The 21,756-nt window shown below is 44.9% G+C and overlaps 1 protein-coding gene across 1 annotated transcript; it reads right to left on the bottom strand.

The window, feature by feature from the left end:
• Positions 1-6,593: 6,593 nt before the first annotated feature.
• On the bottom strand, positions 6,594-13,061 carry LOC130548776 (vitellogenin-like). Its single transcript, XM_057325788.1, has 28 exons — positions 13,004-13,061; positions 12,894-12,914; positions 12,632-12,783; positions 12,267-12,518; positions 12,029-12,190; positions 11,801-11,949; positions 11,567-11,717; positions 11,322-11,479; positions 11,067-11,232; positions 10,838-10,963; positions 10,534-10,752; positions 10,245-10,462; positions 10,050-10,147; positions 9,812-9,936; positions 9,628-9,729; positions 9,399-9,518; positions 9,120-9,306; positions 8,936-9,038; positions 8,656-8,841; positions 8,468-8,570; positions 8,176-8,380; positions 7,842-8,098; positions 7,715-7,756; positions 7,548-7,625; positions 7,266-7,472; positions 7,044-7,186; positions 6,817-6,955; positions 6,594-6,716 (listed from the first exon to the last, which is right to left on the bottom strand). The coding sequence occupies exons 1-28, from the start codon at positions 13,041-13,043 to the stop codon at positions 6,594-6,596; spliced, it is 4,032 nt and encodes a 1,343-aa protein (XP_057181771.1). The 5' UTR covers positions 13,044-13,061.
• Between the last annotated feature and the right edge of the window lie 8,695 nt (positions 13,062-21,756).

The raw sequence follows: 21,756 nt of genomic DNA, 5'->3' as shown, positions 1-21,756 counted from the left end.
GACCTGTTATCTCAGGCGAACGGCTCGATTTGGCACCCCAACCCGGATTTGTGGAGCCTCCATGCCTGGCCGTTTCAGGGGTCTTAGAACCCCTCCCTCAGAGAGTGCTTGACACTATTGCGGAGTCTCGGGCGCCTTCCACTAGACGCTTATATGCTCTGAAATGGGATGTATTTAAGAAGTGGTGTATTGAGTGCGGTATAGACCCGGTGTCATGTCTCGTGTCTGATGTGTTACGCTTTCTACAATACAGGATGGATAATGGTGGCCTCCCGTCCACGCTGAAGGTTTATGTGGCTGCTATCGCCTCGTTTCGTTCCCCGGTTGACGGGCAATCGATAGGTAGGCATGCATTGGTGGTCAGATTTTTGAGAGGCGCTCGGAGGCTGTTTCCCTCGCGATCTCCTTCAGTACCTCCGTGGGATTTGTCTCTGGTGCTGAGGGCTCTCTCTCTGCCCCCGTTCAAGACGTTGGAAGCTGTTTCTATAAGGGAGCTCTCTCTTAAAGCCGTTCTCCTTCTCGCTCTTGCTTCGGCAAAACACATTGGGGATTTATGTGCGCTTTCTATCGGCGCGGATTTCATTCGTTTTGGGGCCGGCAACTGCAGCGTCACTCTACGGCCGAAGGCGGGTTATGTGCCTAAGTTCCTGTCTACCACGTTCAGAGAGCAGGTTATTTCGTTGCCCGCTTTGTCTTCCAAGTCGTCTGCCTCGTGTGATGCTGACGCTCAGAGGGCTGTGTGTCCGGTTAGGGCTTTGAGGGCTTACATTGATCGTACGGCCGGGTTTCGGCTGTCTGATCAGCTCTTCGTGTGCTACGGCGGGGGGACTGAAGGTCGGGCTGTCTCTAAACAGAGGCTTTCTCACTGGGTGGTGGACACTATCAACCTGGCGTATGAGAGTCAAGGTCAGGCCTGCCCTTTCGGCGTCAGGGCTCATTCAACTAGGGCTGTTGCCTCTTCGTGGGCTTGGGCTAGAGGCGTTTCTATTAAGGACATCTGTTGTGCGGCTGGCTGGTCTTCACAGAACACCTTAGCCAGATTCTACAGGCTGGATGTATCCTCATTAGCCTCGCATGTCCTCTCGGTGAGTACGGACAGCTCAATGTTACCTAGTTGCTGATCTCCTATATTGTGCAGTTTTTACCGTGTTACTGTTAACTCTGTGCTTGGTGTTACTGGACTTGCATTATATCTGCACGGATTTCCGCGCTGACTTTTACTATTGTGGTGTCTGCCCTGTCTCAGTGCAGCCCGCTCATTTCTTTGGCTGAGATATGCAAATTTTGTAGAAGACCGTTCTTGCAGCTCATTGGTCTGTCTCAGCCAATCAGATGCGGGCTCTTCAAGGCGACTTCGCGATTGGTTAATCTGTGTGCTTAACACTGGTGAGTGTATGCGGTCGGTTACGGCTGTATTGCTACTCTCACGGCGGGATTGTATACAGTTCACATATGCGGAAGCTTCCGCAATGTCGAGAGACCGCTCTCGATAGGGAACGTCTCCGGTTACTGTCGTAACCTTGGTTCCCTGAGAAGCGGGAACGAGACATTGCGCTAGCCGCCGTGTTCGTCGCGTGTCAGCCTTGGAGGCGTTCTTTCTCAGATTCTGAGGTATTGTCGCTGTGCACTGTATTTATACTGTCTGGTCGCCAGTAATTACATTCCGTTGCGAGCGCGACAATTGGCCAGTTTCACTGGCGTTATCCAATAAGACTTCAGGAGAGGTGAGAAGGGAGGAGTTCCCATATGCGGAAGCTTCCGCAATGTCTCGTTCCCGCTTCTCAGGGAACTGAGGTTACGACAGTAACCGGAGACGTTTTGGTGGTTACCTAACAACATAAAAAAACCGCCGATGCGCCTAGAAAAACGGGAGCGTGGCACGTTGGTTAACCGCTGCGCAGCATTCTGAAAAGTTGATGTGAATCGGGATTAGCCATGATGCTTTTAAACCATTTTTGCTAATTCATTAAGAAATTTATTATATTATGTTATAAAATTATAACATAATTTGTTGGCTTTTACAAACAGAATGAACTCTTTAAATAGTTTAGGATTTTATTGTAATTGAGGTTTGTAATTTGATAGATGTTTGTGGTTGTATTTGTTTTGAATGGTACAAGATATATGTGTTAAGTCCAGTGACCATGTTAAGCAGTGTTACTAAGGCAGTGTAAGAAATTCATTTGGCTAGGTCAGATAAATTAAGCAGTGATCCATTTTATTTGTTATTATGTAATATTTAAAAAGTTTGCATGTGATCACCACATTTATGTTTCATATTTGCATGTGCATAACAGAACTGTATAACTGCTTAATGTACTTTATCATGTAAGGAGCTGTTTCTAAAATGGATATTTTTTATTTCAGAGGAATAAGTTATAAAGTCGGCTAACAAAGGTATTTGGAATATGACTCAGACATACTGTTTCAGTATTTTTGTGGTTTATTTAAATAAAATGGAAAATAAAAGGCTTATCAATACTTTTTGTATACAGTTTATACTAAAGGCGTAACCGATTTCCGAATTACGCTTTAGACAACTGAGTCGGGCCGAGTACCAAAACAACCTTGTAGCCAATCAGCAGTAAGGTGCACAGTGCACAGGACGGACATTAGCCGAGCCGAGCGCTGACAAAAGCAAAAGATGGGGGTAGGGGTGTGTTTGTTTTGGTGATTTGAACATCAACAACGGCTAAGAGAAAACCTCGCAGGTTAAGAGAAATCGTTCTGCTTTCACAAACGAGGGTGTAGCTAAGTTATACACTGGTCAGTGCAGCAACAGGCAACGTAGAATGACGAAACAAACAAGATTTGAAAAAAAAACAGCTCGGGACAATACAACAGGACAGTTTTCAGGATTATGGATTTAATGTTTTAAAGTGACATAGTTAGAGTAGCGTTTATATCCGGTGATGTAAATCTTCTGACTTAGAACTTAGTGCTAGTGATACAGTTGAATCTGAAGAAAACGTTTTTAGGTAAATATCAGCGTGAATATTGTGAACAGAAGAGTCATGAGCTTGTGTTTTTTTAAATTTTAAAGAAAAGCTGCTTAACCATCAAAAGAAGAAGGTACAACCAAAAGTTAAACATGTTGACAATTAGGAGACAGGCTGTCAATACCACATAAACCTCACTTGTCTCACCAATGACTTATATTAAAACAGGTGTTCTGTCTAAAACGGCGACATGGGTTTACCCGGAGCTGAATATTTTCAATTACAAAGCTGCAAAAGCATGAGATATATAATATGTTATATTATACAGCTCTGGACTGTTAGTTAAAATGTAGTTTCTAAGAATCTTTATTCATGAAAAACAATTATAAGCTTTACTTAATAGCACTTTATAGCATCCAATAGTACTCCATTGTAATCCCAATTATTAAGGATTTTAAAACAATGTTTAACACCCGGTATAATGGATGGGATCCTGTAGATGGCCAAAAATTTTATGTAATGTAAATGTAATCTCCCAGTTTCTATAGTATGCCGATGCCATCATCATCATCTTGTTTATTCGACATGTACACTAATTTTAGTTGAGGGGTTTATATTCCATGAAATCAAAAGATGTGTTGTACCTGTTGGACTCTGTGTATTCCATGGGGAGGAAATTATGTATTTATGTAGTCAAAATTAGCTTATTCTGAGAAGTTACAGAAGCATATTTTACAAACTTGTTATATACAAATATTGATAACATTTTACAATATCCTTTACAATAGTTTACACAAGGCCTTTATATGTCATAAACTAAATAAAAGCATGATCAAAATTAAATAATCACAATAACATCACAATTTCTCCATATTGCCATGTTTGATTTGAGTGGATAATGTGATATTTTTCAGCAATTTCACTAAGTTTAAAATCTTTTTCATGCCTGTGCTGCTACAGAATACATATGTTAGTACACTAGAGTCATTTGGATTACTTTTAGGATCACAGAGATGCTACATTTTTCTGCAAATCTTTATTCGTGTTCATCTAAATAAAGAAAATCATCAACATCTGGAATAGGATGAAGGTGAGAATTAATGAGAGATGGGGGTGTACGTTATTGTTATTCTTGTTGTTATTTAATTGTTAGTATAATGTAAGGGCTATATTACTATTTAAAGCAATATCAAGCATTGTTAAAAACCAGTGGCGTTTAACCACTGCCTAATGATAAATCCGGCAAGTTTGAGATTGTGAGATTAACAGCTGGTGTGATACTCTAAGCAAGTATCACTTCCTAATGAATGAATATAATAGAGAAAAATACTTGGATATTCTCAAGTAAATTATAATCATGATCATAATATATGTTTCATCTTGAATTGAGGTTTCATCGATTGAAAGGTAATCGATGTAAAATGGGTTAATGTAGAAGTTTTAAAGAGTTTAAGACTAAACACACAGAAACTTTTTGTCATGGCTCTGCTTCATTTAGTCATGTTTTTCTTCATCCTGTAGCAGAGCCATGACAAAGTCTTTGGTTATGTGTGGAGAGAAACATATTATTGTCCTTTTGACAATAATATGCGTTCTCTCCAGTGTCTCGTCATTGGCCCCGCCCCTCTCGTTTCCTGTATTGTCTCCCTGCCATGTCTTATGTTTCACACCTGCCCTCGCTCGTTATCCCTCGTTTGTCTTTCCTATATATACCCTCTTGTTTCTTTGTCTTGTGTTCGTGGATTGCATTTCACATTTACATTTACATTGTCATTTAGCAGACGCTTTTATCCAAAGCAACTTACAAAGAGTATAAGGAGCAATAAGCAATATGTCATACAGGAGCAATAGTGCAATAGGTGCCAATACAAAGTTACTAGTTTTACCAAAAGCTAGACCACTACCTGTTTTTTTTTTTTTTCATCTGTCTGTCAAGTATTCACAGAAGAGGTGGGTTTTAAGTAGTTTTTTGAATGTTGTGAGAGATGTGGTTGACCGGACCGAATTAGGAAGAATGTTCCACCAAGAAGGAGTTGTGAATGAGAATGAGCGGGAAAGCAATTTACTGCCCTTATGGGAAGGCAGTACAAGACGCCGCTGGTTTGCAGAACGCAGGGATCTTGATGGGGTGTAGGAGGGTGTGAAAGTATGTCGGTGCACGTGTACGTGCTTGTTCGTGTCTCGTGCCGGGTCCCTGAGTTCCTGTCTTGCCTTTCTTAGTGTCCCTGTATTGTGAGTTGTGGTTATTATCATTTAGTTCTGGTTTTTGCCCCCTTGAGGGAAGTTTTTGGTTTTTAGTTTGTATTTTAGTTTGTCTTGTCAGACACCCCCTCGTGGGTTTTCCTTTGTTCAGAGTTTTATGTTGTTCTGTTAATTAAAGTATTTATTTGTTAACCCCTTCTTCGCTGTCCTGCATTTGGGTTCTTTCCACGCCAGCCTGTGACAGAATCCACGAACCACATAGAACCCAGCGGGTGGCATGGAGTCGGACGAGGCGTACCAAGCCGGCAGCCAAGCCGACCCCTGGGAAACTCCCAGGGTCAAAGACTGTCCCCCCCAGGACTTGCCCTAAGTCCCCCAGGACTCCGCGCCCTCGAGCGCAGCCGGAGACTAGGACTATTCACCCCAATCCTTTTGGTCTGCCCCCTATGGGCCCTTGTTTGGCCCCACCCCCCCTCCCATGTTTGTTATTTTTGTTGGCTCACCCAAATCCTGATGTTATTCTGTCTTGTCTACCGTTGATTTTGTTTTCTTTGTTTTGCCTTGTTCTGTCTGTCACCCAGTCGGTCTTGTCTCGTCCATCTACCCCTTGGTGAGCACCTGGAGGTGCTCATTAAAGGGGGGGGCTTCTGTCATGGCTCTGCTTCATTTAGTCATGTTTTTCTTGGTCCTGTAGCAGAACCATGACAAAGTCTTTGGTTATGTGTCGAGAGAAACATATTATTGTCCTTTTGACAATAATATGCGTTCTCTCCAGTGTCTCGTCATTGGCCCCGCCCCTCTCGTTTCCTGTATTGTCTCCCTGCCGTGTCTTATGTTTCACACCTGCCCTCGCTCGTTATCCCTCGTTTGTCTTTCCTATATATACCCTCTTGTTTCTTTGTCTTGTGTTCGTCGATTGCGTTTCACGTGTACGTGCTTGTTCGTGTCTCGTGCCGGGTCCCTGAGTTCCTGTCTTGCCTTTCTTAGTGTCCTTGTATTGTGAGTTGTGGTTATTATCATTTAGTTCTGGTTTTTGCCCCCTTGAGGGAAGTTTTTGGTTTCTAGTTTGTATTTTAGTTTGTCTTGTCAGACACACCCTCGTGGGTTTTCCTTTGTTCAGAGTTTTATGTTGTTCTGTTAATTAAAGTATTTATTTGTTAACCCCTTCTTCGCTGTCCTGCATTTGGGTTCTTTCCACGCCAGCCCGTGACACTTTTGCTACGCCATTGCACTCTGCCGTTGGACTGATATTACTGTTCCACCCACCTCATCATGTAAATTGTAAAATAAAAGCAATTCACACATCACTAACATGCAGAACATTTATTAGTTGTACATTAGATAGATTCCAATACATGTAACATGTTTCATTAAACGGTCAACAACAACAACTAAAACTTCATAAACACTGTTCCAGTCTTCAGAAGTAAATTCTGAATCACATTTTTTTCGTTACTCCTTCAGATGGTTCTTAAGCCAGGTCAGAATATCTTCATCAATGTGAATAGAAAGAGTTCCGTCCGGATTGATGGGAACAGCATAGGGAAGAGGAATAGCCATTCTTGACAGTGTCATCTAGAGCACCAGGAACGAAATAAGTTAGTTGTTTTTTAAATCATATTTATACTGTATGTGAGTCATAAAACAATTGAAGGACAAACTATCAGCTTCTCACCTCTGGAATCCTAGCAATGAAATTCAGAGTCCTCTGAGTTGGCAAGGCTGCAGTCAGTTCAATCTCTTTCTCACTGTTTGTGACTCTTTCAAGCTTGAATCCCGCCTTGAGAGCTGCCATAGGGATATGCTTAGACAGCCTAATTGAGAAGTGGTACAAAGAGAACAGATAATGAGTGCATTTCCTTTTTACCAATACCTCAAGAATTTGTTGTTGATTAACATTACTTTTTAGCATAAGTGGTGACAATTAAAGGAAGCCTTTCCCATTCCAACTCCAGACGGGCAGCAGGGAATTCTCCGAGAACACCAGCTTCAGCTTTGGCAGTGACTGCATATTGTTGACACTCTGGACCCCAGGCAACCTTGGCCTGAAAAGAACATTTGTGCTTTGTTAAAAAAATTCAATAATTGATCATATTTTAAGAATCACATGAGTTCCAGTCTTACAGTGACTTTGTGCTTGCTCAACAGGACACCATCAGCACAAATCTTCATGTTGTCATTTTCAGCAATTGAGGAAACAATAAGCTGCACTCTTGCTGTTGACTTGTCAAAGTAAGCACCAAGTTGGTAACCCAGAAGTTTGTGGTCAACTCTTACAGCACGGGCAATAACAGCAAAAACAGGTGGAGCCGCATTTCCAAGGAACTTAGCCTGAAAACATAAATTGGACATTTTAGGGGTACATATTCATTTTGGGAGTTTTTATTATGAACAGCACAGACTCACTTGTTTCTGAATGGCCTCAAAACTTGATGCTGCGCTTCCACTGCTTACTGCCTTTGAAGCTCTATGGGGTGCCATGTACTGTAAGCCAAATTATATTTTACAAGTGAAATAACAGAATCGAGGAAACAAAGTAACAATATTCTTTACAATGATAATGGTTTAGTTACCCGATCTTTGTGGAATTTCCTGAATGGTTCAGTTATGGTGGCCTAAACATCCATATATAAGAATTCATATTTTTTTAAATGTATGATATATGATATCTAATGAACAGGAAACATCTCATGTCCTTACTTCAGTTAAGCGAGAGCTGGACATTGAGGAACTTGAACTGCTGGAACTGATGATGCGGCTGCTGCTGCTGCTGCTACTTTTAGAAGAAACACGAGCATTTTTAGCTTCAGCCTCCAGAATTTCCCTCAGTTTCAGCAGGATGGTCTTTCCCTCTGGAGTTTCCTCATCAACAAGGTTGATTTGCTTAAGGAGTCTCTCAGCAGCTCTAGGACCAACTTGAACCTCAAGCTCCAGTCTTTCAACTGCAGGACCATCACCTGCAAGTAACATGGCAAACCATTAATGATCCTTTTTCTGGGGAAAAATAAAATATAAAAAAGAATTAAAAGAATACCTCTGGCCACTGCAGCACGCACTGAGTGCTGTCCTAATATGTAGAACAGAGGAGCATTCTTGATAAAAGCAGCATTGTGAGAGTGCACCTCAACACATCCCTTGATTTCAATGTATGGGACAACAAGACAGAGGGTCTTGTGCAGTGGAGCAGGAGCTCTCAGAGGAACCTCAGCTGACATATCATACCCAGTGATCTCAGAAGACTGAAAAGAAAAATAAAGCTTTGAGTAAATAAATACTCAAGAGTTTTCTTACATATCTATGTCCAGAGAAGATTAAAATCAGCTTACAATAGGTGTGTGGTAGTTTTGCACAGACAACTCTGGTACCAAGGGAACAATCCTCTCAGCAGTGGGGTTTTCAATATTTCTGACCACAGCAAGAGTTTCAAAGCTGTCAAAAAAGATGGGAAACTTTTAGCTGCCACAAGAAATTTCATTCAACATTTTTGCCACATCAGTACAACAGATTTGATTACCTCATGTCAGCAATATGTTCAGGAACCTCAACAGGCAGGGCCTCCACCTTGTAGTTGCCCTTGAGAATGTCAGCTCTGGCAGCTATTTTTCCAGGGAGGATTGTACGGATCTTTCCTTTGGCCATTACAGCAGCTTGGATGAAGGCAGTGTTTATTCCCATCACAGCAAAAGTCTGCAGAGCAACACTGAAAGAAGAAGGGAGGTTGTGTTTTTAAATTGCTATATATATTTTCATATTTTACTATATTCATCTTCATGTATGTAGCTATTACTGTGTACCTTGGTCTGGCTTCAGCTTCCAGTTGAACGTCAGTCCTCTTCAGCTGCTCAAGAGTGAAGGTCTCCAGCTGCTCGGGAAGAGGAGGTGTAATTGTGGCCTTCACTGGAGGAATGAACAGCACAACATGAAAATGTTGTCTCATAAACTAGGAAAGAACATGAAAAATAAAAGCAAAATATTCACCATTGACAGCTGCAGCAGCAACAGCAGCAGTGTAAAAACTGAACTCCATGGGTACACCAGCTGCTGTTGGAAAGATACGACGCACTTCAGCTGCTAGCAGAGGTTTGGCATACTGCACAGCAATTCCTTCCTGCAATGCTTTAAGGGCTTCCTTTAACAGTTCACGTGGTTTGGGTCCAGTGGCAAGCTAGAGGATGGTATTTATGAGAAATTTTACATTTTGGTTGTAATCTGTAACCTACAGTAATGAGAGAGGCGACATGAAGTACATCACAATACCGGTATTGCTTGTTCAATGACAGTCTTGTCAATGTTGACAAAGGCCACTTCTTGTCCAAATAACTTGACGTAGGCTGAAGCCAATGGCTGCTTAGTTGGCAGAGCTTTCCAGTTAGTGAGCTTGAGAAGTTGAAATGAAAGTATGATGTAAATTGTAAAAAATGCATTTTGCCTACAAGTACAAATAGTTAAATAGTACAAACAGTTAAATAGACATTAGACAACTTACTGCTCTCAGAGTGCGCTTTACTTTTGTGATACGGTCAACACTTTCATCAGCAGCAGGCGATTGCAGAAGAGCCTCCTGGATTCCTTCAGTTCTCACACCAATCTGTTTAAAATATTCTATTATATCTTTAGAAATTTGATTAGGACATTTTTAAACAAAAAGAAAAATGTTTTTGGAGCCCCACCTCAAAAACATCAGCAGCAGCTCCAGCCAGGTAGGCACGTGCTTTAGCTACAACAGCTCTGGGCAGGATGGTGGCGGCATCATTAATCATGTAGGCACTACCAGCAGCTCCAATCATTAGAGGAGCTTCACATCGACAGAGAAACCAATTTAATGAATAGTCAATATAAAGATTTTAACAAATGCTAGTGGTTCCTGTTTATCACTGAATATAATGATTTACAGTGGCTGTGACTTACTATGATAGAAGTCCAGTGTAAGGGCTCTGCTGAAACGGAAACTAAGTCTGTCCAACTTGGGGCTCAAGAGCTTAATGGCAACACTAGCTGCTCCAGCACTAAAAATGGAAAACCATGATCACATCAGGGCTTGTGTTTAAATGAAGAGATAAAGTATTTATATATAGTATATACATATATTATTGCTATTCTTACACAGCTGCCATATCAGGAGCAGTGATTCTGGTCAAGGACTTAATGTGGGAATAGGCAAAGCTTGCCACATGCATGTTTGGCTCAATCCTCAAAGCACCAGCAAGACTGGAAACAAGAGCCACTGAGGGCTTTGTCTCAAACAACACAATACAAGCAACCATGCGCACTTCAGGGTGGAGAGCTCTGTCCAATAAGAGCTGCAATGCCACTGGCTGAACCTGAGGCGAGAAACAAGATAAGTTAACTACTGTCCGTTTTTTTAAAAGTTTCAACAACATCTGATATTTACCAGTTTGGGCTCTTTCTTGGCAATGTTCCTCAGTGCCAACATGGCATCAACCTGGACTCTAATGGGCAGAGTAGTAGTGGCAGTTCTCAGTCCTGGCAGGAGCTTCATGATCGTTTTAAGACTAGCAGGGTGACCAGCATTGCCCAGAACTTTCAGAACCAAAGAGATTTCAGGAATGTCATTCTTGGTAATTGCATCTGCAGCAATATCATGGATGGGCTGAGGGTTTGAATGCACATAAAATTTGAAAATAAAGTAAACGATAAATTCTTATCAAAATTAAAGGATGGATTGATGTGTTTACTCTGAGGAGCTCAACAGGGCAGGTGGGTACTGCAATACAGTGCTTGGCGATCATAGAACCATATCCAAGCATGACCACTTCACGCACTGCTGGGATTGTGGCGATTTTCTCATGCATAGCCAAACTCTGTTTGAAGAGATTGTATGATATTAACCTTTAATCAGGCTCGGCTCTGGCTATATTTGCAAATTCACATTTTTTACAATTTACAATTGTAAAATGTACCCACAGCAGTCAACTGGATGGTTTCCAAATCAGAAGTGACCATTTGCAGAGCCATCACAAGAGCCTGAATGAATTCAGGAATGGTAAGTTCATGAGCCAGAAACTTCTCCTTAATGAATTTTACAATGACTGGTCTGCCGACAGCGGGAAGAGCATCCAGAAGCCAGCGCCTAACAAAACAATGTTTTAGTTAAATTAAAAAACAAGCTTCTCCAGTAAACTATTGTATATTTTAAAATAATGTTAATAGTAAATGTACCTGTAAATAGGTTGGTCCTTAAATTGAGCCCAGATAGCCTCAATGTTCTCCAGTGTGGCAACACGGAGGAGCTGGATGAGCTGAACAAACTTCAGAGGAGCGTCATCATGGACCATAGCCATATTGTTAGCAACCAAGTGCTTCAGGACCTCTATGATCTAGAACAATAGAGGGACATATTTAGTGGACGTCTAAACATTCTTGCACTTTTAAACCTGGGATTTTTTTAAATTAGGGACTTTAACCTGGGCTGGTGCATCACTGATCTTCAGTAATTGAATGGGTGTCTGAAGAATCTCAGTTGCAAACTCATACTGCAGGGATCCACGGGGCAGGTAATCAGCTTTGATGGGAACAACAGGAGTCTTCTCAATCTCAACAAAAGCCAAGGTTTGTCTGGAAAAAGATTCCTCAGCCTTACCATATTACGAGTGAAACTTGTATGGAATAATGCAACTTAAAAGGAGAACCAGTCATACTTTGCTTGCATCATGGCAGCACCATGGATCTCATTGAGGGGTGAGAACTGATGAACTTCCTCAACTGTTGCTTCAGTGATCAGTACACCGGTGGCAGCTGGTTTCATGATGTAGTTGTAAGTTGCAGTTTCAATCAAACTCTTGACTCTCTGTTGATAGAGAAAACATTTTGACAACATTTTATTTGAGCAAGTAAATCCATATATTTTCTCCAGTCTTTTGCATTACCTCTGTGCATTCAGCACATCTCTCTGCGTATGCCAAGCCAATGTCCTTCATGATTCTTTCCTGACAATGGCTGAGGTCCTTAGACTTGGTGACAATAATATGATTGTCCTTTAGATCTTCATTGAGGACATATTGTGTCCTGCACACTCCTTGAGTTCCAGCCTTTAAGGAGAAGCCAAAGAAATTAGTTTGCACATCTCAAAATGGATAAAAAATTGCAATTTGATCAATTTCTCACCTCTTGCAGTTCATAGACGTTCTGGGTCTTCTTGAGGTTGAGCTGAAGGATGTTGAGGATTCCTCTGTGCAAGTTCATGACAGTAGGGGACACTCCTGCTGGAGCAAATATCTTTCCAACCACACCATTAGCATACTCAAACTTGATGGGAATCTGAAGCTGAGCGGCCAGTGCTGTGGTTAGCTTAGTGGCAGGAACAAAAGGATCCTTGGGCCAGATGCCCCCATACTCAAAGAGCAGAGGATCCATGAGCTGAATGGAAACATTTTCACTTAGGATGGTACGGTAATGTGCTTGCTGTTGTAGTACATTTTTGTTTTCACTCGAAATAAAACTTCTAAAATCTAGTTCTTTGTCAAATTTACCTTCATCAGGAAAATATTTTCTGTCACCGCGGTGAGGAGAACCTTGCTCCTGACTTTAATTCCTGCTCTGGCCAGACCTTCTTGAGGGAGGCCGCCCAATAGCAGAGCCTCATACTTGTACACATAGGTCTTATCAACGGCAAACTCAGGAACTAAAAATAATTGAGCCCATTATTGTGGCTAATTATGTAATGAATTACTACTTTAAACAAGCAAATTTAAAAAATCATAAAAACTTGCAAATAAAAATCATTATACTTACCAAGGTTAATCTGTTGACAAGCTGAAATAAAAAGGACAATAAACATGAAAAATCACATTTAATTTTAAGTTTCCTCATTAAATGTTTAATAAATATATAAGTCTACTTACCCACAAGGGCCACTGTCAAGGCAAGCACAACAACTCTCATGGCTAGTGGTTTGTGAAGAACTCCACAAAGGTACAGACCTTTTATAGTACTTTCTTGCTAACCAAGTGTTATTTTTTAAATGAATTATTAACAGTCGGTCAACTGATTTGTACATAGATATCAATTAGAAGTTAGGTTACCCTGGCCTGTCATGTCATCTTTCAGGCCAATGTCATGACTTTACTTGAAGGGGCCCGTGATGATTAATTCACTATTAACTAGCCGTTTACTGACATTATAGCTCATGTCCTGTTAATGCATCTGTATGTCAAGACTTACACAGGTTGATTGTGATTATAAACTTATCTAGTGCATTTAAAGAAATAATGAAGGTAAAGATCAGGAACTGTAATCTGTTTTTGCATGTAATGAAGCTGCAGTAATGTGGCATGTTGAAGGAAAAACTGTATAAAATCACTCAAAATATCAGCTTATCAAGATCACATTTGCTAGTAATTTAGTACATTTATGCATAGTTCCATACACTGCTGTTTATGTGATTTCCCCACTCTCCATAAAATATTGTAATTGGAGGACCACCACTAATCCTGCAGCAACAGCGTGACATGCTATATTAAATGTAATAAAAGTGTGATAAAACTTTACATGGTAATTTATATTAAACAAAATACTCATTACAAGTACTCAGAAGAACTTGTTCTTAATTAAAGGGTCGTTTTGGTAAGCTTTACCTCCAGGTGTTAATTAATACATTAACTAACAAACATGTACTAACATGTAGTAAACCTGATCAGTATTAACACATGAATCATCATGACTCCGGTATTAGCTAAGATTAGCCCTTTATGAGTTCTTGATTAGTTCTTCACTCTTCATAGTTCATTAGTTCAACGGAATTAAGTATTAATTCAGATATTAGTACATGATTATTCATGGACCCTTATTGTAAAGTGTTAACCACATTTTTAATATACATAATTTATGTGATGTTCAGCTATTTGCACAAACTTAAGCTTGATTGCATAAAGCTTTGTTTAATGTTAGGCCACCCTGACCTGTAATCATGTCATCAAATAAGTATCGTCCATGTTAATTTACATGCAGTATTTGTTTTACTCAATAGCAAATAAAATGTGATGGACTTTAGAACTACATTTGTGGAAAAGTACACCCTGTTTTAACATATTGGTTTTACATACAGTGAGGGAAATAAGTATGTAAGTATAAGCTGATTTTGTAAATTTGCCTGCTTACAATGAATTGAAAGGTCTATAATTTTTATGGTAGGTTTATTTTAACTGAAATCAGGGGAATTTTTTATATATAAAGCTTATAAATTGATTTACATTTCAGTCAGTAAAATAAGTATTTGATCCCATACCAACTAGCAAGAATTCTGGCTCCACAGATTGGTTATGTGCCTATATAGACCACAGATTAGTCCTGTCACTTTAAGTAAGTACTCCTAAATCAGCTTGTTATGTATATAAAAGATGCCTGCCAACAGAATCTGTATCTTCCATTCAACCTCTCCACCACCACAGTCAAGACCAAATAGGTTTCAAAGGATGTCAGGGACAAGATTGTAGACCTGCACAAACCTTGAATAGGCTACAGACAGAAGCTTGGTAAAGAAGGAGACAACTGTTGGTGCGATTATTTGGAAATAGAAGAAATACAAAATAACTATCAAATGCACTTGGTCTGGAGCTCCCTGCAAGATTTCCCAAATGATGATCATGAGAAAGGTTAAAGATCAGCCCAGAACTACACAGAAGAAGCCTGTTAATGATTTCAAGACAGTTGGGAACACAGTTAGCAAGCAAACCATTGGTAACACTCTATGCCACAATAGATTGAAATCCTGAAGCACCCGCAAGGTCCTCCTGCACAAGAAGGCCTGCCTGGCTCATCTTAAGTTTGACAATGAACACCAAGATGATTCAGAAAAGGCTTTGGCGAAAGTGCTGGCACTGCTGTGAGACCAAAATTGACTCATGTGGTTGGAGGGAGAGAAATGCTGAATATGACCCCAAGAACACCATCCCTACAGAGAAGCACAGAGTTGGAAACATTCTGCTTTAGGGCTTTTTCTCTGCTACAGGTATACAGGATGACTTCACCGCATTGAGGGGCTGAGGGACGGGCCAATGTACCGTAAAATCTTGGACGAGAACCTCCTCCCCTTAACTAGATCACTGAAGATGGGTCGTAGATGTGCCTTTAACATGACAAAGACCCAAAACACATTGCCAAGACAACCAAAGAGTGGCTTAAGGAGAAGCACATTAAATGTCCTAGCCAGTCTCTAGACCCTAGTCCTATAGAACATCTGTGAAGGAGGTGAAAACGTCTTTGTTACGGATGTAACCTCAGTTCCCTGATGGAGGGAACGAGACGTTGTGACAGATGGGGTTCGCTCTTGAGAACCTATCGCTTCCGACTATTTTAGAAAAGGCCAATGAAATTGGCGAATGAAATTTGCATGCCGGACTCCACCCCCGGATATCCGGGTATAAAAGGGAGACGGCGTGCTGCATTCATTCACCTTTGGGCTGAGGAACCTGAGACCTCTCTCGACTGCTGCAGCGGCAGCACGCGTTGTGGCATGAGGGACACAACCTCTTGTTCCCTCCATCAGGGAACTGAGGTTACATCCATAACCAAGACGTTCCCTTTCTGTCGGTCTCTCGACGTTGTGTCGAACCGACAGATGGGGTTCCTATGGAAAACGCCACGGCGCTGTGCCACGTTACAATCTCTAGCGGAGCGATGCTGACTGGCCTGGGCGTGTCAGATGTGAGCGCTAGCGCGAAATTGTAACCGTCCAGTGGAGAGGTAGGGAGTCCCAGAGCTTTTGAAGAAAATGTGGGAAGCCCCTGCCACCGGCCGTCACGGGCGGAGGCCTTGTTTCTCTAACAGCGAGAAGCCGCCCGGCACCGTAAGGGCCACTGGGTAAGCGTTATTCCCCCCTGGGGGAAAACGCTACAGAGACCACTACCTACCATGGGGAGGAATAGTGGAGACACCCGTATGGTCTTGCCGGCAGCGGAGAACTCATGGGAAAATGTGCGGACTGGGAGTACCGCAAGGTGGAGGTCCACCTAGGGGAGGTCATGGGTTCCCGAGGTGGGGAACCAACCATGAGGAAAACATCAGACGGAACCAGCCAGTGGGGGGGGGGGGATACCACGTCTGGAGCACTAGGTCCGGTTAGAGTTATGTGGTAGATAACTCAGCTGGTACCCGGCCTAACGGGGCAAGGCTGCTCTGCCCAGCCTGGCCCCCAGGAAGGTACTTAGTGATGGATGGAGTGCCTATTCTTCACCCAGTGGGGGGAAGAAGGGATGCGGAACTAGCACGCTGACCCACCTAGGAAGGGGAAGGTGCTTTCGCAGGCGTACGCCCTACCGGTCACCGGTCTTACCTGTTACCGTGTAAGACATGGGCTGACACCGGTTCTAAGAGGAGGTTGTAGAACCTCGCGAAGGTGTTGGGCGTAGCCCAACCCGCAGCTCTGCAGATGTCTGCCAGAGAGGCGCCCTGAGCCAGTGCCCATGAGGAGGCTACACCCCGTATGTCCACGATCCAGTTCGCCAGTCTCTGTTTAGAGACAGCCCTCCCCTTCTGCTGACCTCCAAAACAAACAAAGAGCTGCTCAGAGCTCCTGAAGCTCTGCGTGCGGTCCAAGAAGGGCGGCAGCGCACGTTCTGGACACAACACGGATGGGGTTGGGTCTTCCTCCCCAGTGGGGAGCGCCTGCAAGTTCACCACATGGTCTTGGAAGGGAGTGGTGGGAACCTTGGGCACGTAGCCAGGTCATGGTCTCAGGATCACGTGAGAGTCTCCAGGCCCGAATTCTAAGCAATCCGTGGACACACAGAATGCTTGTAGGTCCCCTACCCTCTTGATGGAGACGAGTGCCACCAGGAGGGCCGTCTTCATCATAAGCTGAGAAAGGGCCTGCCAGGACCACTTCAAGGTCCCAAGAAGGTACGGAGCGCAGACGAGGCGGATTCCGCCTTCTCGCGCCCCTAAGGAACCTAATGACCAGGTCGTGCTGTCCTAGAGACTTGCCAGCAACTGGTTCGTGATGTGCGGCGATGGCGGCTACATACACTTTCAGTGTGGAAGGGGAGAGGTTTCTGTCAAGTCTCTCTTGTAGGAAGGACAGCACGTAACCGATCGAGCATCTCTGTGGGTCTTCTCCTGGAGAAGAACACCAGGATGAGAAGAGGCGCCACTTAAAAGGCATACAGCCGCCTAGTGGCAGGGGCCCTAGCCTGGGTGACAGTCTCCACCACTGCCGGGGGTAGGCCACTCAGGAGCTCCTCGTCCCGTCCAGGGGCCAGACATGGAGGTTCCAGAGGTCTGTCCTGGGATGCCGTAACATGCTCTTCCCCTGCAAAAGAAGGTCCTTCGTCAGGGGAATCGGCCAGGGGGGAGTTGTCGTCAAGAGCATTAGCTCCGAGAACCAAGTCCGGTTGAGCCAATAGGGCGCAACTAGTACCACTTGATGCTCCTCTTCCCTGCCCTTGCACAAGACCTGTGCAATGAGGCTCACTGGGGGGGAAGGCATACTTCCGCATGCCCCGCGGCCAGCTGTGCGCTAGGGCATCCGTGCCAAGGGGTCCCTCGGTCAGGGAGTACCAAAGCGGGCAATGGGAGGAGTCCTGGGTGGCAAACAGGTCCACCTGCGCCTGGCCGAACCACTCCCATATGAGCTGGACTGCGTGGGGATTTAGTCACCACTCTGACACCGGTTCTAAGAGGAGGTTGTAGAACCTCGCGAAGGGACCGGTCCAGGAGGTGTCGACTGACGAGAGAGTGCGTTGGCTGTCTGGTTCAGGTCGCCTGGGATATGTGTGGCTTGCAGGGCGCTGATCACCTGCTGACTCCACAGGAGGAGGCGTCGGGCGAGTCGTGTTAACTGCCGCGAGCGAATGCCACCATGTCGATTGATTTACGCCACGCCAGTTGCGCTATCCGACCGGACCAGGACGTGCTTGGCCTGCACGAGAGGCTGCAGCCTCTTCAGTGCATGTAGCACAGCCAACAACTCTAGGCAGTTGATATGCCAATGCAGGCGGGGGCTCATCCACCGCCACGACACTGCGTGCCCGTTGCACACGGTACCCCAACCCTGCAGGTAGGCATCCGTCATCACCACGACATGCCTTGAGACCTGCCCTAGGGGGACCCCTGTCCACCAAAAAGGTCATTGAAGATCAGGGGGTTAGGGTGCGTCGGCAGAGAGGCGTGATGACCATATGCCTGCTGCCGGTGTGCCACGCTCTCCAGGGAACCCAACTCTGTAGCAAGTGTTGGAGCAGTCGCATGTGCATCAACCCGAGGGGGACCACCCCCACCGAGGATGCCATGTGCCCAGGAGCCTCTGAAATTGTTTTGAGGGACCACTGATCAGGAAGTTCAACACTGACTGAGCACGTTCTGTAGTCAGTCGCGCTGTCATGGAGATAGAGTTGAGTTCCATACCGAGAAAGAGGATGCTCTGCACAGGGGAGAGCTTGCTCGTTTCTCAGTTGACCTGTGGTCCCAATTGATCTAGGTGCCGGAGCACTATGTCCCTGTTTGTACACAACAGATCTCACGAGTGTGCCAAGATGAGCCAGTCGTCGAGATAGTTTAGTACCCGCACACCTCTCTCCCTGAGGGGAGTGAGGGCGGCTTCCACGATCTTCGTGACGACTCGTGGGGACAGGGACAGACCGAAAGGGAGGAATCTGTACTGATATGCCCACCCCCGAAAGCGAGACATGAAAGTAAGCGTCCTTCAGGTCGATTGCCATGAACCAATCATGACATCTGGTAGACGCCAGGATGCGCTTCTGCGTGAGCATCCTGAACGGCAGCTTGAGTCAGTGCCTGTTCAGGGTATGCAGATCTAGCAACCCCCGCCTTTTTTGGGGACAATGAAATACGGGCTGTAAAACCCATTGAACATCTCGGCTAGAGGGACGAGCATGATCGCTTGCCAGAGGGGTGGCGACCCTGGCCCGAAGCATGGGAGCATCCTTGCCTCTGACTGAAGTTGAGAGGATGCCCCGAAACTTGAGCGTGTGTCTGGCGAGTTGGATCGCGTTGCAGAGACGGATCGTATCCCGTAGCCACCGTGACGGTTTGGGGGCTCTAGTCAGGCTCCCAGGGACCGAGACTGGGGCTAGGGGTACGATCTGCTTCATCTCCCTCCCAGGGGGTGGTTCGATGGCTGGCAGTGCGAATCCCTCGCCGTGGGGAAGCCCCCGGGGAGGAGATCGGCTCTGCTGACTTACCTGCGTGGCGATAATGTAGCACAACGCACCGTCGACTGAGAGTGCTGCTGATTATCCTCGACATTGGGTCTCGCGTGACGCAACGTCGAGCTGCCGACCACCGTCGTGTAAAAGGTAAGAGCGGCTGTGATAAACACAGAGAGAGAGAAAACTCCCTTTGAGAAGTGGGCTGTTGAGACGGGGCAGGAACCGTCCCGGATCGACCACCCAGCGATGGGATCTCCCTGGGGTCTTCCCATGAGGGCCACTTCTGCTTTCGCCGCGGCTGCTGACGGGGTGGTGGTCTCCTCCTTTACGTCTTCTTCCGGGGGGCCCCTGAGGGGACGCTGGAGCCAGAGGGCATCGAAGAGGACCAAGGCTGCTGGGAAGCAGACGGTGCACGGGACTCGACTGCCGAGGGCGGCCGAGTCGCGGCGGGGGAGGATATGCCTCTGTCTGCTTCTTTACTGTCGAGAACTGCTGCTCGACAGTATCACCGAACAACCCCCCCTTGCGAGATGGGTGCGTCGAGAAAGCGGACCTTCTCGGCGTCACTCACCTGTGCAAGGTTCGGCCGGAGGTGTCTCTCATGGACCACATGTGTGGACATCGCCCGACCCAGGGCCCGCGTGGTCGCCCGTAGAGCGAGGTCGGTGGTGGCGCGGAGTTCCTGCGTAAGCGCTTGGTCGGTCTTACCCTTGTGGAGCTCTCTTAACGTAACGCCCTCGCCTCAGGATGGCCATAGCATGGAGAGAGGAGGCAGCTTGGCGGGACGGGAGCCGTGAGGGAATGGTGCGAGGCTGGTGACGCGAGTGATAATGAGTGTCAACTGCGCGTTGCACCGGTCTCACATCTCTCACGGAGGAGCAGAAGCATAAATGGACGAGTGAAGGACGAGAGAGGACCAGGCCTGGACATTGTGTTAAGTTTTATTTATGTTTGTGTGGCCGGCAGTTGACCGTGAGGTAGCTGTCAGCCCTTTACTTTTGTTTTGTTGTTGGTTTATTTTATTAAAAGTTTGTTTAATGTTCGCCGGTTCCCGCCTCCTTCCTTCCTATTCATGGAATGTATTACAGTTGTCTCTTAGCGTGCTACGAAGACTCTAAAGGTACACCTTAACTCAAGTTATACCTTTTCTAGGCGTGTTCCCCGAACTATACCTTTTGAGGTTACTTGGTAGGTAAACCTTCTTAAGTGCGAAGTTAGCAGGTGCTGTCCATGGCGGTGGTGCTGAATAGGTTGATATCGATGCCTCGAGAATCGATTGTTCGCTCTACCTTGTGTTATAGAGTGGGTAAAGTATTGAAAAAACAATGTTTATTATAAAGAAACGCTTTAGAAATAGGCTAGTAGAAATTGAATTTATCAGGGCTCACTGAAATAGTATAAAGAAAGAAAGAAATACAGTATGTGTGTGTGTATGTATGTGTTGATAATTTTGCAAGTGTCCTATCCCGCACCCTCATGGCCATACGTTTTCTGCGTTAACCAGCTACATTAACTGGCTGTTTGGCTTCGCTTGTTTTTGAAACGGTCATTTATATTCTTCATTGTTTGCCATCGTGTGTTAATGTTCTCCACGATCTGTGTTGATTCACATTATTGGCGTAAATCACTCATTTGTGTATAGGGATAAGTGTCCCATCCAGAATGCCAATCACTCGCGGGACACCCGCAATGGCATGGAAGCCTTGATGTGCCTCCATCACGTCGTGCCTGGCGAAAGGCATACGTATGTAATCGGTGGCAAGACGGAGCAGGATGTTTGTCACTGAGTGAACGCACCGCCACACCGAGGTCTTTCTCAGCCCATATTCATCCCCAAACACCTCCAGAAAACTCCCTACGGCATAAAAACGAAGAACCACCATGCAGCAGCTGATTTTCGGGGCTGAGGGGGTAGCTCCGTCGAGTTTGTCTCGACAAAGTTAGGCCAACAAGATGCAAGAGCTGCAGAATTTGCTCCCGTGGCAGGCTGTATTTCTGTCTGGACCACTGTCGTCAATTATTTAACGATAGCATATATTTAGTTTGGCGGAATGAAACTGTTCTGGGCAAACTCTCTGCCCGTCCATACAGCCTTGCATGGACATAGCAGGAGCGCAGCAATACATGTCCCACCACCTGGGGAACCAGAACAGTTCCTGATGTGCAACAGGATTAAATGAAAAGATCCGAAGATACAGGCACATAAGGAGGAGATGGGGTTGGAGGTGGGTTTTAAGTGCAATACGATTAAGCAGCTGATGAGGAGCAAAGAACTGCAACTTAAATAAGACGCAGTCTAGTGTGTGTTGTATGACTATTGGTTAACGTTGATTAGCTGCACCTGATGTGATCAGCTGATGCAAGCTGAACTCACGTGACCTGCCAGAACTAACACTACACTTGATTCGTGTAGAATTTTCTCTTCTGACATGGTAGCCAGGTACAGAGCCCGTCTGGTCACCCCTCGGAGAAAAAAAAACAAGACCCGCAAA

Source organism: Triplophysa rosa, linkage group LG25 (assembly GCF_024868665.1).
Source record: "Triplophysa rosa linkage group LG25, Trosa_1v2, whole genome shotgun sequence".
Taxonomy (NCBI): Eukaryota; Metazoa; Chordata; class Actinopteri; order Cypriniformes; family Nemacheilidae; genus Triplophysa; species Triplophysa rosa.
Note: the sequence above shows the minus strand (reverse complement) of the source record. Positions and strands in the feature narration are given on the sequence as shown.

Coding starts and splice junctions, on each gene's coding strand:
- LOC130548776 (XM_057325788.1), bottom strand. CDS start 13,043: ATGAGAGTTGTTGTGCTTGCCTTGACAGTGGCCCTTGTGG. Junction 10,148..10,244: donor GCTCCTGATATGGCAGCTGT/GTAAGAATAGCA, acceptor TTCCATTTTTAG/TGCTGGAGCAGCTAGTGTTG. Junction 8,571..8,655: donor GAACATATTGCTGACATGAG/GTAATCAAATCT, acceptor CTTTTTTGACAG/CTTTGAAACTCTTGCTGTGG.